At 39.9% G+C, this 16,943-nt stretch overlaps 1 protein-coding gene across 1 annotated transcript in view; it reads right to left on the reverse strand.

The window, feature by feature from the left end:
- Positions 1-16,943, reverse strand: part of LOC121960545 (cadherin-12-like) — a 119,051-nt gene that overhangs the window by 19,422 nt on the left and 82,686 nt on the right. Inside the window, exon 7 of the mRNA XM_042510309.2 lies at positions 3,287-3,540. Within this exon, the coding sequence (XP_042366243.2) occupies positions 3,287-3,540 (254 nt within the window). The remainder of the gene's footprint in view (positions 1-3,286; positions 3,541-16,943) is intronic.

Genomic DNA, 16,943 nt, shown 5'->3' on the forward strand with positions numbered 1-16,943 from the left:
ATAGACAGACAGAAAGATTGAGAAAGAAAAGGGCTTGCCTTGAGTATAAATCAGAAAAGCAGGCATGTCAGATCTATAAAACTGAGCAGTGATGTTTGAATATCCCACCTGATAATTACCGAGGAGAGACAGTGCTCTACAGTACAGTGCCTTGTAAAATTGCTTAAGACCCTGGGGACATTTTGTCAAGCTATGAATTTTGTTTGATCGGAATTAATGTTTGAGTTAAATGAAAAACAATCAAACCGCAAGAAAAATTTTAATGTATAAATTAAAACAACAACAAAAAAACAAGTGTGCATAAATATTCATGTTTCTTTGTTTTTGTGAAGCTTTACTGATATACCAAACTACTGCTTTTATGCTTATTAGCTGTCATGTTCAATTAAGATTGTATTAATTGTTTCTGAACAATGTTTTCAATGTTTTATGTTCAAATTTAGCATTCAGTAAGTACTGTGGTAAAGCAAATTCAAAATATGGGTAAAAAAATGAAAGCTTCCTCTGTGAGACTTGGTCTGTTTTAATTATGGAAGTTGTACAAATGAACTCTCATAAAAACATAATACATCCGCCTCACTTTCCAGCAAAACTAACACTAGCAGTGTGCATAGTGTTATGCAAAAAAAGGACAACTGTAGAATATACATAATTACCATTAATTAAGTTATGTTAATCATCGCCATCGACAAGATAAATCTCCACAAAAAAATATCCCATTTTACAGTAGCTTCAGAGAACTGCATCCAACTGTGTGGAAGCAGTTGGACACTCTGTTAGAGGAAAAAGTTTTTCAAAATGACAGCCAATTATATAATCTGCAAGGCAATAGCTGTTTCTTGAATATTCAGAGTCTCGGGGGATAACCTACCCAGTATATATACATGTTTTCTTAAAACTGTCAAAAGACACATTTGTTAAAATACTTATACTCATTAGAACAGGTGGAACTGTGAACTCAACAGGAAGATGTAACAATACATAAAAATTGCATGACTGGTTAAGAGGTGACAGGATAATTCCCTTTGAAATTGACTTTTTAGCTTAAAGAGCTGCAGTTTTAAGGATGTCAGCTGAATTGAGGCTGTTCTTATAAGTTATCTGTTGGCAAAAGCTAAATTTGTAAACATTGTTCTCCTTAAGGCCCAGAGACACCAAACTTACATCCCAGAGCTAGTGGCGACAAAACAACGGAAAGTCACCATGTGCACATGAGCACGCCAAACTGACAGCCTACCAGAAACTGAAAACCAGGTGACCATTTAGATGCTAGTTAGCCCATAGCATAGATAATAACACAAACTGTCAAGAAACATTTTTGCTGAAGAGCTCAACAGCAAGTTTTACCTTATAAAACATGTTTTATTTAATCTCCCTCTTGACTTTAGCTCTTTATTTCCCTTCTTCAGTTTCTCGTCTGGTGCCCTGAGCTTAACCACCAGTCAGATGCATTTTATTCACCAATGGGCTCCAAAATTGCTATTTCTTTCCACCTATATAACATACTGAATCAGCTGAAAAGACAATGCAGTGCCGGATCTAGCAAATTTGGCGCCCTCTGAAAGCTCCCCCTGCAACACCCCAACAAAAGAAAATGATATACATTCTAAATGTATTATTATTAATATTGTTGTTGTTGTCATTATTATTTTTAATATTCTCTATTTATTGTATTTATTACAAAAAACAAAAATACAAAAACAAAACACAAAGAGAATACAGTTTGTGTAAATTTGAAATTTTCATCTTTTTTTAATCATTTTTATTTATTTATTTATTTATTTATTTATTTATTATCTATTTATTTTGGTACTGCACCCTGGATACTCTTATGATTCCCACATACTTTTCCTTATGTTGTTTATGTTAAAAAATGGGGGTGGGTGGGGACCCCACTGGGTTGTGTCTTTAGCAGACGCAAGTGTCACCTATAGGAAGAGCCACCACTGTTAACAGGGCAAAATATCATCTTTGAATCATTCCTGTACATTGCAGTGACATGGAATAATTTGGTGGATGATGAATAGAAGTTCAATATAGTTTAATCAGTGATTATCACATTAAGTCAGGTAATACCTGCACCCCATAAAAAGACAGCTCAGATATCACTTTAATTTTAGGTGTGCATATATCAGGTTCAGATACGCAAATGCACTAATACAGTTAAATATTGTCCTCATTGCATAACTTCCCCAACACGTCCTGAGCTGCCAAGAGATGATGCCAGTAGAAGTTTACATGACAATGTCAAATGTTCTACATAGATTGATTAGTCCTCTGATGAGTAAAGCTGACAATACTCTCAAGATTAAAGCCATGATGACATTGATGAATGGAGACCGGAGACATTGACGAATGGATTAGAGCTCTTAAACCTTCAATCACCCGCTGCAGTATCACAGTACTTTTCTCTCCTTTAGTTCTTTTATCCTCACGGGAGTAACGAGGGATATTTGGTTCAATAGTAAAGCCTCTTGAGATGAAGATGTGCAGTCAGATCCAAGCCCACTTCTTTCATTATGAGTATTTACTCGAGAGTTATATCCACTCTTTGTGAATGATATAAAAATACATGACACCTCTTCAAACTGTGGGTCAAACTGAAATTCTTTCTTTATCTTTATCTTAACTGTTATCTACCTTTCAGCAAATGAAAATATGTATTTTCAACCAAAAGAACTTCAAGATATTAAAAATAAACCCAGCACTGCCCTTTGTGCACTCTGATGTCCCCTTAAAGGAGTTTATGATATTCAGAGCATATCTAAAGCCCTTTTAATACAGAGATTGCACTATAGGGATGGCACTGTGTCCGTTCTTAATGCTTTCTTTGAATTTTGACAGAGAATCAAATAACAGAGGCATCATAGAATCATCGCTGTATGAGAGCAGTGCAGAGCAACTAACTAGGCAGTGGGATGCACACACGAGACTTACATGCATACAACACTCAACACTAACACAGCCGGACCATCTACCACAACAAAAAACAGAGAAGCTTGGATTACAACAGACAGAGAAGTAATGTGACTTAATTCGCTGTTTAGGACGCCATTAATCCGCTATATCTTTACATAGATTTTTTTTGTCTGAAATAACATTAAATAAATGTTTGCAAATGGAGCCCAAGTTGAGCAAAGCGGTTGACAAAGTGTCAGTTTGATATTGTCATGTGAATTTTTCAGCCAATTTGATCACTTTGATAAATGCATTTCGATATAAATGCAATACAATGTACTAAAATGTTATTTTAAAGTGTGTATTGTTTTCGACAGTTTAACTTTACCTGACTGGGCTACTGCTGGCATCTAAATCCTGCGCCGTCACCGCTCCAATGATGGTGCCTGCGGGTGTGTCCTCATACACATCCATCACATAGGAGGGCTTATTGAACACCGGGGGCTCATCCACATCCAAAACGTTAATCTTCACCGTTGCTGTGTCTTTGAAGGCCCCAAAGCTTTGGAATCGTGGGTCCAGATGAGCATTGGAGGCATCTACCTTAAAGGTGTACGCCTTCTTGCTTTCATAGTCCAAGGGCTACAACAAAAACAGAAAAGAGCACAGTAAAAGTAACTCCCACAACTACAGTTTATATTGAAATCCTAATTGTGTCACAGTTTTGCATGAGTCAGCATTGCCACTGTGATTTACTTACTCTGTAGAATTTATACAAGCTAAGGGTACTTGAAGAAAAACCTGCATATGAGCAGCAGTGTTGACAGCAAGTTTGCCCTCAGTATATTTTTGTTAGTATAGCATTTTCAAGGATGAGTAACTGTTATCAGATGTCAACATCAGCCTCCTCATATCCAATACATTTCAGTATTTGGGTGATGTCCAATGTTTATGTTGTCACTCAGAACACATGCAAATAGTGTCTTTCTCACCCGTCTGAAAAGCAAAAACTAAACAAGTAAACACACAGGTATGATATCACAAGAGATGATTACACATATTTTTGTTTAAATGACAGCTCAAATGACAGTCAAAAGTAGGGTGGTGCATACTGCAGTTTGTGTGAGACAGTAAGTGTTAATCACACTGGAGACATGTGCCCACCACTTATTGAAATACACAATTTTGTCTCCATTATTGTTTAAATCAAAATTTGTTTAAAATGTACTGGAAAATAGTTAACATTTATTATTAACAAAGGGAAGCACTTTGTGAAAGTTTATGTGCATAATAAGAAAATATACAATGCAATGTAAATAAAGAAGAAACAAGAGTGCATTGTCCAAGAAAGTGAGCTTAAAAAATTAAATAAATAAATAAAACTGGCCAACTGATTCTAAAATGCCCCTCAGACACAAATGTGCCAACACATTTGCTTCTCGCCCATTCTCTCTACATGAGCATGACAAACACTTATGAACTGTTAAAGGCCCAGTGTGTGGGATTCAGAGGGCATACATTGGCATAACTAGAATATAATACAATAATACATATGATTTCTTTAGTGTATAGTCGCCAGAAAATAAGAATCATTGTTTCCTTTGATTGAGCTGTTTATATCTCCATTTACATTTACATTTCCTTGTCTACATTGCAGCTATGTTTCGAGTAGTTCAGAACCGACAAACCAAACACTGTCTCCAGATAAGACCATTTCCTTTTTCTCATTGCAAACCTCCTCTACAAGAGCCTTAGGTTATGCTCTTGTGATGCACCACTTCTCCAAACCCGACAGGATAATCTACTCTGACTTTATACCAATGCTTCCATTATATTGCCTAAAATCATATATGTTGAAGACAATTTCAAAAAATATTTTTCCATCTGAACCCTTATGTCCACAACCACTGTTCAACACAGAATGGTGCATCCTTATGTGAGACACACAGTAGGTCCTGACCAGGTTAATGTCTTGAGCCTCTCAGTGTGAGTAAGTCAAGCTGCATTTTACTGGTTCAGCACAGCTACTCCCCTTTACAAGAGTCCTCCCAACAACAGCTTACGGGTTCATATGTTCTACCTCCTCAAGCTCCTGACATATCAGCTCAGGGTCAATTAGTCAAAGGCGAGGGCTGGAATCTGCATCACTGGCATGTCTGAGGCAGAGGTGTAAACATCCGACAGCGGTGACACCCGTGTTCGTGCTTCTGCCTGTCTCCTGCCCTCTCATGTGTGACCGACCATACTTGGCGAGCTTGCAGTCGGTCATGCTCTACTGGCCTGGAGTCACATGAGAGACATTCCTTTCTGTGTATTTCATATTGACTAACATGTAACCACCAAGGCAGCAACGCTATCTTCTTGCCCCAGGACTTGAGGTTCTCCAATGTGTTGTTCCAAAAGACACCAAGTGAGAACAGCTGGTAATGGCACCGCGTGATGTTCTTATGTACAGTCAAAGTGAGAGGGGAGGTGAGCTGGAGGATGTAGGGAAAAATGCTTCTTTTTCTAATGCAAGAGAAATATGACCAGTCATCTGTCCAAATTAAATGCACATGAATTAGCGATCTAATTAGAGTCCATCCACTAGAAATGATCAGAGGCTGTGCAATCATGATTTCACAGTGATAGCAGATGCTTCTCGAGCCCTCTGTCTCTCCTCCATCTCCATGGTTTCGCAGTCTCGCTGCTACAGCAGGTGTCCGTAAAAAGAAGAGAAAAAAAGAGAGAGAGCTATGTGAAGGCAAGCCAATCTGAAAGCAATCATTGACCATCAACCACCATGATTGGTTTGATTACAGTGCGCCAGATGCAACTGGCTAGGCACAGCTATAAGATCTCTCAACAGGAAATACACTCTGTCCCTTTCAATCTCTTTCAAGAAGTGACAACACTGCGAGAAGGCCGAGCTCCCTGGAGCAACAGTCACGTATAAAAATGGAATTCGTCGCGGGTGTCATTCAAATCTTGATCCCTACAATCAAACTAAAAGACTTGGTGCCAACTTACAACTATAAAGTAGCCCTAAAACTTACAGCAATCATTATTTCAGCTTACTGAGCTCCCTGCTGGTTCCTGTGAATTGTTGGAAATCAGCATCAAAAGGAACTCAATGTGCTTTTCAGCTCAAAGCTTCAGACTTGGGAATAAATGCATCAATAATGTAATTAACGTTCTCATTATTTGGGAGTTTATGTGACCGAAAAGCAGCTTGAGAAAAAGCAAAGTAAATAAGGTACAAATAAATAAATACCTCCGAGGTCCTACTTGCGCTTTACATCATATTGTGCCTGAGCCACCACATGTAGACAGCCATGCATAGCTCAGCTGAAATGCAGGCACAGGTGGAGGAGGAGGAGGAAGGCGATGCAGGGGAGGTGCACAGCAGGAGGTGTACACCAGGCCTCATTAGCCAGAGTCTCACTGGGGGGGACGAGGAGAAGTGTTGCTTTCCATCTCAACATGCTGCATCACCACAGTCAGGACAGAGGCCCGAACCCTCACCCTTTATAACTGTCTAATTCTCGTGTAATCCCCAGCTACAGCTGAGGACACAGACTCACAGAGTGTGATGGGGAAATGGTCTTTTCACACAGATTTAGCAGCTTTGACACAAATCTCAAGAACAACTGGCATCCTGGAGTTACATTTGACAAACCGCTAAGCATAAATAAGCTAAATTTAAAATAGTCGAGCGTGGCAAATAATAGTTAGCTGCAGGTGTCTTCCAAAATGTTAAAAGTGACTTGTTTTATGAAATAACTTTACAGTATCAAACTCATACCTTGTTAAATTGCTATAATTCTACATGTCTCACATGTGTCACTTTATTGTTATTATTATTATTATTATTATTATTATTATTATTATTATTATTATTATTATTATTATTATTATTATTATCATTATTATTATTATTGAGAGCAGGGATACTAAACATGCCGTGGAGCACTCACTCACTGATTTTTGTCTCGCTGCCAAATTTAAACCCTTTAAACTCTACTGCTTCGTAGGCCAGAAATTGCTCTCTGCCTTTGTGCGGCAGAATTCACCAATATGAATGTCAATATGCAACAACAAGCAGGGCCATAGCACTAAATTCTGGGCTCTGTGCAAAAGCAGTCTGTGGGCCCCTTCCCTTCCTCTCTTGATTCATGTCTCTCTTGTGCACATTTGAAACATTTTTTTCACAAAGTCCATTTGCTTTTTTTAGGCTACCTTTGCTTTATTTCTTCTTTCTCCTTTTTTGAACCACAACTTCCCTTTCTTTGGGAAAAGCCATGACAGCATACGTTGGTTTTCCAGCAGCATAAGCAGTCCCTTCGGCTGCGTTTCAGGACAAATCCTAGTGCAGTGGAGGACTAAACCATTTTATGCCTTGAAGGGGTGAGAGGAGCCTCAGAGAGCTTCCACTATTTTGTTTATACAAAATTAGTCCCTATACTGATTTATTCAGCCAATTTTAATGTAGTTATTGGTCTAATTACTTAGAAAAAAAATCAAACAAAACCAAAGTTGTCTGTCTGGGCTTTCTAAGGGCCTCCCTTCCATAGGGGTCCTGAATAATCACTTCCAACATGACAGCAAGCCAATAATAACCTCTAGGCGATGCTGTCACTACTGTGCAAATCAGATTGTAAGAGTCATTCTTAGTTTATCAGCTGCCTTGATTAGCCGTAGCTGTGCATATTTAAAAACATTTAGAAGATTATTTTCTCTCTTTGCCTCTAAGGTAGCCACTAGAGGGCGTGCAACATGACCTGAAAAATGTGTACTGAATGACATCACACATCTGTGTCAGATCATCTCGCCCAATAATTTATCATTCCACTGCTCGTACTTTACTCAGTGAATTTGTCATATTTATCCATTCTCTTACACACTGTTGTATGTCATCAGGACTGAAAGGTTTTGTGAGTAAAGGTATTCATTAAGGCGCAGAAAAGAAAGAGAAAGAGTGACGACGGAGGAACAAATTGGAGCTAATTTCCTCAGCAGATGGAGGAGAGAGAAGCCTTGCTGACACCCATGGAACAATGCATGGACAGGCATATGATTAACTGTCAAGCAAATCCTGCAGATTAATTTACATATTCCGGTTTGGGTGTAAAACAGTGATGTTAAGGGCTTCACTGCCTTTTTAATGTGTCTGAGACTCAACGACAGCCCAAGTATGTCTGGGATATCTGTTGTTAAATAGGAATAAAATGGGGCCAGGAGGGGGTAATGAGAAACTCTGAGTTAATGAGAAGACGTGCTAATGTGTCAACGCTTGACTTGGGGAGAATCAAATCAGATCTGGAGGCCATAGGGGAAATTTCCCAGGAAGGAAAAACGGCCATTCATTCTCTGACTGCATGTATCATTTTGCTTTTTTTTCCCCCTTCCTCGAAGATGACCTACTTATGCGCTCAGAACCAGCGCTGTATGAGTCAGTATTACCCATATCCACACATATATTTTATCCTAAAACAAGTTGCATACACCTATGCATGTTCAATTACGCGTTTGAAGTGTCTCATTATAGCTCCGGTTGTTATGCACCTTTTTATGGGTTACTGCGGACACAACAAGGAAGTGTATCAACGGAGGAATTTGTAAGGAGGACAGACCCAGTTCCTCTCATGTCAGTGCTGCTGCTCTTCAACATCACAACAGAACACACTTGAAATTCTAGACATGGTGCTGCGCCCTTTGATATGTAAATGTGCACCTTCATTGCACTGGCAGTGATACTGAATGAAGGAACTTTTTTTTTCTTGCCAATTGAACCTGTTATGTTCCAAGGGAATTTGTTAATTTAGAACAGGGGACTAATCAAGGCATCACAGTCTCACAGGTACAGTATTATGCTTCAAACACAATAAAAAAAAACTTCTTAGATCGTCAGATTCACATGTGCGAATATCGAACAACAGATGTGCTCAGGGACGATCGAGATATGATAAGAGGAAATCCATAAACTGAAATCTGTTTTTCACTTGATACATAGGTCTCTTTCTGGTCTCTCCCCCACAGCTTGCTCCCTGCACGATGTAAAGTGTTAGTTGCAGCTGTTTTTTTGTTTTTTTCAGCTTGGTGGTTATTTTGGGGATGGGAGAAGCAGGATGACATGCATATTGAATAGGTTCTCAGTTTCATTGTGTGTTCAGTTCAGTATTACAATAGCAAGAGTTCAATGCTACCTCAGGTACGCCTGCCCAGTCATAGCGGGAACATCTTCTACCAACACCCATGGGTGAATCTAGCTTTTCTCCTTGAAGAATCATTATCACAGCACAGCGAGTCATTAGCGGGCTGATTTCATTTGTTTGCGCCAAACACAGGTATTACTTGAAGAGGCTAAAGATTAAATGGGGTGAAAAAATACCGCAAATGGTGTTTAATCTGTGATATGCAGAGCAGTCTTAAATCCATTTACCGCAGTATTACATATTTACAATAACACTTATGAATCATTAACACCCCCTCACATGATTTATCCTCTGAGAGTAAATCAAAGCTAAGTCAAACATGCCTAGAATATCACACATTAAATAATTGCCAACACAGTGCTACAAACAGCCAACAAACGGCCATTTCTGGATGGTTATTTCTACTGAGGTCAAACCTCCTGATCCCACCTGACAGCACCCATCATCTGAAAGCTAAAATTATTGGGTTGCAGCAGTGGCAACCTCAAAGGGGGTCCAGGGAGGCCATGGCAATTCCTGATACAATTGCTGGCCCTGACGAAAAATATATTAGACTGTCATTACTGTCTTCTAGGTTTTCGTGTGCATGATATTTGCTAGATAGTGGTATCTTGAGAAAATAGAAACTTAAGGTATCTATTAGTACTATATGTCAGAGACACAAACATGTTATTTTGAGCCATTTCAGCCAAAAAGAAACAGTTTTAGAAACCAAAAAGTCAGTTCTAAGCTGGAACAGAAGGAAACAGGTGTTTCTTCACCTGGAGCACAAACTATGACAATATCAGGGGGCATGTCATATTGTACAGATTAGAAATTGATGATGGAGAAGGCGACAATTACAAAATTAAGTGTGAAATTGTCAAAGAACATGCAGGGTTCTCATTAACAGTTGCTGCATGCTTGTTTTATGGGGGTGAAAACAATTATCTGTACCAAATGAACTACAGTTTGCAGGTAATCAATGTAATGCATGCTTTTTGCAACTATTATATACTTACAGTATGCAATGTGCAATGCCCTACATTGATGACACATCCATGATTACAATGGTTCTGGTGGAAATGAGGGCTGGTTTACAAGATAGCATTACAGTTCCAGGAATCATGAACGGAGCTAGTTAAAAAACAAGAGTTAGTTTGACAGAAAGGGGGTAAAGAGAACAGAAAATGACCAAAAACAGACACAAATTTATCTCAGAGGGACACAAATCCACAAAACAATGTCTAAAGAAAAATGCAACAGCAAAAGAAGAGGCAAAACCACCCCAAAGTTTGTGTGTTATGTTGTTGCATATCTCTGCTCAGAGGCCCATTGTCTCATAATCTGTCCATGGTTGTGGAACTCAAATGTTTAGTGTCGCTACAACAGCATATTGGAATTCTTGAAATTCAGTTGTGGCTTTTGGTTTGGATGTGTAATCCCAAGATTTTTCGTAGCCCCATCTGGCCTCTATGAAAAATTGCTGGGGGCTCCAATGTGTTGCACTAAGCTCTAACGGTTCAACAATAAGCTAAACACATTATTATTGGGATGCAAAGCCGCTTCAAGGTGAAAACTCCCCTTAGATTGTGGGATGAGCAATTATGACTCAGTGGTTTGAGTCTGGCCTGACATCTCTGTTGTGAATGAGTGACTTCTTTATAAGGTCACTGCAGTCATTGACTGACAGTTCAGCAAGACCCAGCCATGCAGAAGAATGCTAAAGACCCCTAGCCACCATTGTGCCATTAGCAGTCAACTGACCACGGAGCACAATGAGCTTATCATCAGCAGAGAAAAGCTTACATGCCCCAGAGAGCGATTTGATGTCCCTCTGAATACCAGGGGGTCCTAACACTGTGGAGAGGAGAATGCTCACTTTATTGTGCTGCCATCAGTCACATCGGTTTGTGTCCTTGGCTGCCTCGGAGCATCTCCATCCCCCCAGTACTCACAACAGTGGAGTGCCATCTGAGAGCCTTGCCAGCAGCCCTGTCCACACTGCAGTGGAGTGGAGTGACTGTGAAAGACTCGCACTGCCACTCTTAATAGGGCAGGGTTAGCCATGGGATGAGCCCCGGGACGCTAGTTTAATCTATTACACCCACGCCTCCCCAGGCCACCAGAGAGAAGGCACTTCATCGACTCCAAGCACCACCTCAGCTGCCTCTTTGTCACTCTCCCGCTTCTTTTTCTCTCTCTTTGAACTTGCACATGCATAACCAGACGCACACAAAGACATGCACACACACGTCGCCTCCTGCCTCTTTGCTCGGTAAGGTGTTATTCATCTGTGTTGGGCACCTAGATCTCCTGTTGTTCTCAGGTATTGTTTCCTTCTTTCCTCCTTCTTTCGTCTCCTTTCACACCGAGGCTGAAAATAACTCATTTCACCTCCCACTGGAACATTCAGCACTATAATCAATAGATTAGTTTCAAGTCTGTCTGTGAGCAAGGCTCAGTTGCAGCCGGATGAGCTCTTAATGCTGTCAGTTTTAAACTATAATATATTGCAATTACCCCATGGCAATTTAGAGGTCACTTATATGTTTCTTTACAGAGTAAGGACATTCTGTTGCGTTGTTGTTGTTCTTGTATAAGCCGTAAACTCAAGCACTTTGTGTTCTTTAGTATTCAACTAACATTCCTCACTGTTTTCTGGCCTTCAGTCATGTTAGCAGTTTGTTCATTACTTTTGTCGTTTGACCATTACTTTTTTTTAGTGCCTGCTAGTATCTCATCAAGACTGAAAGGCAGTAACAGTTTCCATTTTCTGAAACTGATTTACTGTTCAAACAGCCCAGTAATGACATTTCTGATAGAGAAATTAGACTGCAGTCACTGTCTGACTTTAGTGAAATTAAGTCCTTAATTGATGGCAGGAAGGATGAAAAGGGCCTCAACACTGCCAGCAGCTATGACTTTAAGGGTCTAAATAGGGCCACGTTTGAGCTAAGGCAATTAGCGGCATTTGTTTTGTATGCAAATGTTTATCAGTGTTGCACGCTGCCGGTGACGAGCTCTTTGCTTAAATGCCATGCTGCACTATAACATTAATCACTTTAGCATGCTGTTCTTTGGAAGTGGGAAAAAAACCTGTCACCTCATGCAAGCTGGATGAATCACTGAGTACTTTTTCTTGGAGTGTTACTTGATTTTCAAAAATCTTGTAACAAATCAGTTTGCAGTGCTAAACCAACTGGAATGAGAACCCCAGTGATCCGACATATAGTTTTTATTACATTTGCAATAATCTGTCTCCCTCGATTGTTCTGAACCCTTCAAACTGTCCCTCTCAGTCTCTGTCCATGGTGCTGAAATGTTTTAACAGTTTCTGGCTGTGACAGAAATCTCTCCCTTTTGTCTTTTTCATTCCCTACTCCCTATAGACATGAGATTCCAGAAACTCATTTTCTATCATCATTAACAAGTATAATATCTAACTATTGTTATTTTGAGAAATTTATAGCTGCAGTCACATTCCGCTGGGAGCCCTCACAACACGCCCCTAAAAACAACGCCCACCACCAGGTCAAGATGAACTCACCAGTGTGATGGTTATTTTGAACTCTGCTACAATGTGACTTTGAAGAGACTAAATATGAGGCCGAACTTAGCACTAGCCCACTTTATACTGTAATTCAGATTTATCTTATTAGTAATGAGATGTAACCCTAATCTTTCTATAAAAGTTGGGCAAGATGTTAACTCCTTCTCTTTCTTCCTTTACCAGACATCCACCCTGCATTGTGTTTGCACCTTCAACACCTCCACAGCACACCTGACACACAGCCCTTCATGGCTCTTCATCTCTTCTGTAGATTCCCTTCTTGTCACATCAGCTCTCTTTTAACCTAACTCCAGTTCACTGTAGTTCTTCAGAGCTTCCACTACAGGACCAGTGGACGAGGGCTGTTGATCACAGAATGACATATAAACAGTAGGCAACACATTCTCACACCTAAGTTGTCAAATACCAAAGCTTGATCATTGGCTCTACACATCAAAGTATGACGCTCTAGGTAGCCTACCCCTCCAGTTTTGGAGGCTCAGGAAAGGCATGTACATGTACACTTGCTAAATGAATTGAGTCTTTTCAACATATACCTAAGGACATGTACAGTTTTCTGCTTGTTGAATGCATACAGTCTCTTTTGAGACTAGTTTTGGGGTTTACTTCCTTAGGTTTAGGCAGCAAAAGTTCACGGTCAGGAATAGAAAAAAGATAACTTTGGCCTAAAATGAGTCTGTTTCTTACCTTATGTAACGTCATGTGACATGATGTTGCATCAAGTGACGTACATCACCAGTGCTTTATGTTACAGATGGTAGCGTACTACATTGCTAATAGAATAACTAAATTGACTTTTGGTTTGACGCAACAGCATTCAACCCATCCACCTTGACCCCCACCCACTCTGTGCAAGCTTTTTGGTATTGATGAATTAGGAGTTAGACCAGTATGGTTTGACGAGTCATGAGGCTGCTCCACCTGCAGCTTTATTCTGCTATTTTGCATCTTTAACATGTGACCTAACATATAATGTAAGTGTTCTGTTACTTTTGTTTAGTTCTCAGTGTTTTTCTAAGTCAGTTTATTGTTTTCTATGACAGGTCCCTTTAAGAAACATAGGAAGTAGGAAGGCATGTTCAGGAAGTAAAGGAGGCTCATAGCAGAGAGAACAGGTATTGTTTTGTTTCCATCAGCAAACATCTGCTTACATCTTGTGCCATATGCAGCATCGTCGGTACGTAATGCCATCCTGTATCCTTATGTTCAACTGCAATTCATTATTTGTCATTTTAAAAAAGTTGTTTTGTGTAGTTTGATGAAACATGTTAAAAGAGAGACATGTTAAAAATACAAATGTTATGGGTCACTTGAGTGATAGCTGAAAATAATAAATATGTGGAAAAATAGATGATAAATCTGCAAAGCGTATGCAAATATGAGTAATTTAAGTCATGATAAAACCCATCTCTTCTCCTCTACCTATTCCTAGCCACCCCCACCCCACCCCTTTTTCTGGGCCTCGAGTCCTTGAAAGGTGCCATATAAATCCAATGTATTATTGTTATTATTATGTTCACAGTGTATTTACAAGATATTTTGATCAACAAAAGGTGTTTAACTAACTGCCAAGATAAATTCAGTACATGTACTGATTGAAGCATAGTCAGTTTTAGCAAAAATAAACCACAAACCCTTTAAAATTAGCTGCATTTATATATACTTTTTAGCCTTAGATGTACAAAGTGCTTTAAAGGCCAAGCTGGATCAGTTCAGTGTCTCATTCAAGACAATATACACAGAACATGCCAGGGATTTTAACACAACAAACTACAAACAAAAAACCCAATAATTTTTGGTTCTTTTATGTGATCATAATGAACTTCTATTGAATATTTTATCATTAGAAGCTTGATCAAAGCAGTGGTTGAAGTGTACATGCAGCAGCTTGCACTAAACAAGCAACCTGTACTTCTCTACAATGTTTTTTGAACCCCTCTGACACTCTGGGGCAATGGATTTGGAGGCTGTGCCAGAGGTCTGCAACAGCCACTCTTTATTCAATGCACTGTGGCCGCTGGGGGCATTCAGTTTGTACAGTGAGGAGATAGTCCTGTATTAAAATGGATTCCCTGAGTGTGAGCCAGCAAACATTATGCCACACATGCTGTCATTAAACAATGCCGTTCCTCTAGGCCTAGAACAGCACATTTCAATTACGCATATCTGCCATCTTTTCTTCTCCCAGGAGGTAAATAAACATGCAAATGGACAAACGACATTTAATCCCACTCAAAATTATTTTACCAACACAACCCAAGGTTATCATGTCAACGTGTGCTCTCCATGCATGCATAGCAGTGTTTGAATGTGGTGGTGCCCTTCCTCATGCCTTTTCATGTTCAGTGTGTTGCTCCGTGTGCACGCATTTGTCTGCACACATTTGTCTGTGCATCTCCCTGGGAATTCATTGGTGGATTTACCTATTGTCTCCCCTAATCCTATGTTGTGCAGATGGGATGTGCAAACCCCCTCCATGCCTCTGTGCCTCTTTTTTCCTCTCCCCGTGTATCGTCAGACTGGGAAACAGATGATCATCCTTTGAACCCATTACTCAGCCTGATCCTCTTATCATAACCAACCTTCCTGAGTCTCTAATTTGGGGTCTGCCAAACTCTGCTCTGTGTACAATGTGGCTTTCGTCTCTGTCCTGCTGTTTTGTTTTTTTTTCCTCTTCCCCCGACATCGGTGCAAAGAGGGAAGTCAAAGGAGAAGGGAAAGAGAGAGACAGAGAGGGAGAGGAATTGTCTGCACACATTTGCACACCTGTCTCTGGGGATATTCCACCAATCTGAAATAAGACAAGTCTGTGGGCGGGTCAGTATTCTGGGAACACAGTGAACAACTCATAAAGGCTTCATCTCCAGCAACCCACTCCCCACACCTTTCCGTGGCACAGTTCGTTCTTTCTCTCCTTTCGTTCCCACTCTGTCCTGCTAATATCACAATCCCACATGGGTAGAGGCACATGGTGTTTGGTAAATTACACTGTGGGGGGGCTTGGTCAGTTAAACGGGCTCAGAATGTCCCCCATCAACAATGCCTTTGTGTGGTAGCTTAACACTGTAGGGAATACATCACACCACCTCACTGTTATATGGCAGCATATCAAACGCTGCAAGTAAAACAATAGGACCAACGATGCAACCCCTCCATTCATTGAGGGTGTACATGATGTAAACAAATAACTGTCTTAATTTACATCATAAGTGCTTCCTGTCGCGTTCTGTTATTTCATTACTGCCAATGAGAAGGTCACTATACTGTGATCTACAGCCATGACTGTGAGCACATTACAGTGACACGCAAACGTGATTTACACGCAGAAGTTTGCATATGCTCATACACATTCAGCGAGCATCCCGAGGCAGCTCTTACACTGAGCTGGGAATCAATTACTCACTCAGCTGCATATTTTTGGGGATCAAAGGATCACACACCTTTGTGTGCCTGTGTGCCGGGGCGCGGACTAAAAATGTACCAGTTAACGAACACCTCAGTCTGATACATCAGAAAAACAAATGCAGATTTGCATTCCCCCAAAGAACATTTTAGACACTTACATCAGAAATACCCTGAAACGCACAGAGGAACAGTTAGAATTGGCTGGCTACTTTTGCAATCAGATGAAATACATGCCGTATCCCTGAAATGAAATGAAAAGTGACAAAAAAGATGTATTACCAATCCTTAAAAGTTTTTTGTCGAGGTGAATTTGCTTGGAAGAGGCAGGGTTTAATGAGGAAACCCACTTTTTTAATCTTCCAGAAGAGAATTTGCGCACGAAGTCTTGAAAGAAGTCTGAAACGCTTTGTTTATATTCAGTGCCAGACCTAGCAAATTCTGCACCGGGAGAAAGTTTCCCCTGGGAACCCCCAAAATAAGTCTATATTTCACAATTATGGTTATGGTTGTGATTATTATGACTGTTATGATTATTATGAAGATAATTATCAATATCGTTTGTGTTTACTGCTTTCATTAAAAACAAGAGCTAATAAGAAAATTTAAGACAAATTAGTAACTTAGAATAATATGGTACATGCAAATACACAAATTTCGTCATCTTCTCTTTCTTTGATGCCACACTCCGGATGTTTTTTTTTTTTGCCTTTTCTCATACTTTTATGTTCCCCACATACACTCAACTCAAATACCCACCTATAATCAGCCCATTCTCACTTCTAACTTATCCAATACCACCGCTTTGTCAGTGATGTCAGTGTCAGACACGAACGCAAAGGTGCACATTTTAGGGTAGTTTGAGGGTACACACCAAGTGCAGCTTAGAGGCAATG

Source organism: Plectropomus leopardus, chromosome 21 (assembly GCF_026936395.1).
Source record: "Plectropomus leopardus strain MGB_pleo_1.0 chromosome 21, ASM2693639v1, whole genome shotgun sequence".
In the NCBI taxonomy this organism is placed as follows: domain Eukaryota; kingdom Metazoa; phylum Chordata; class Actinopteri; order Perciformes; family Serranidae; genus Plectropomus; species Plectropomus leopardus.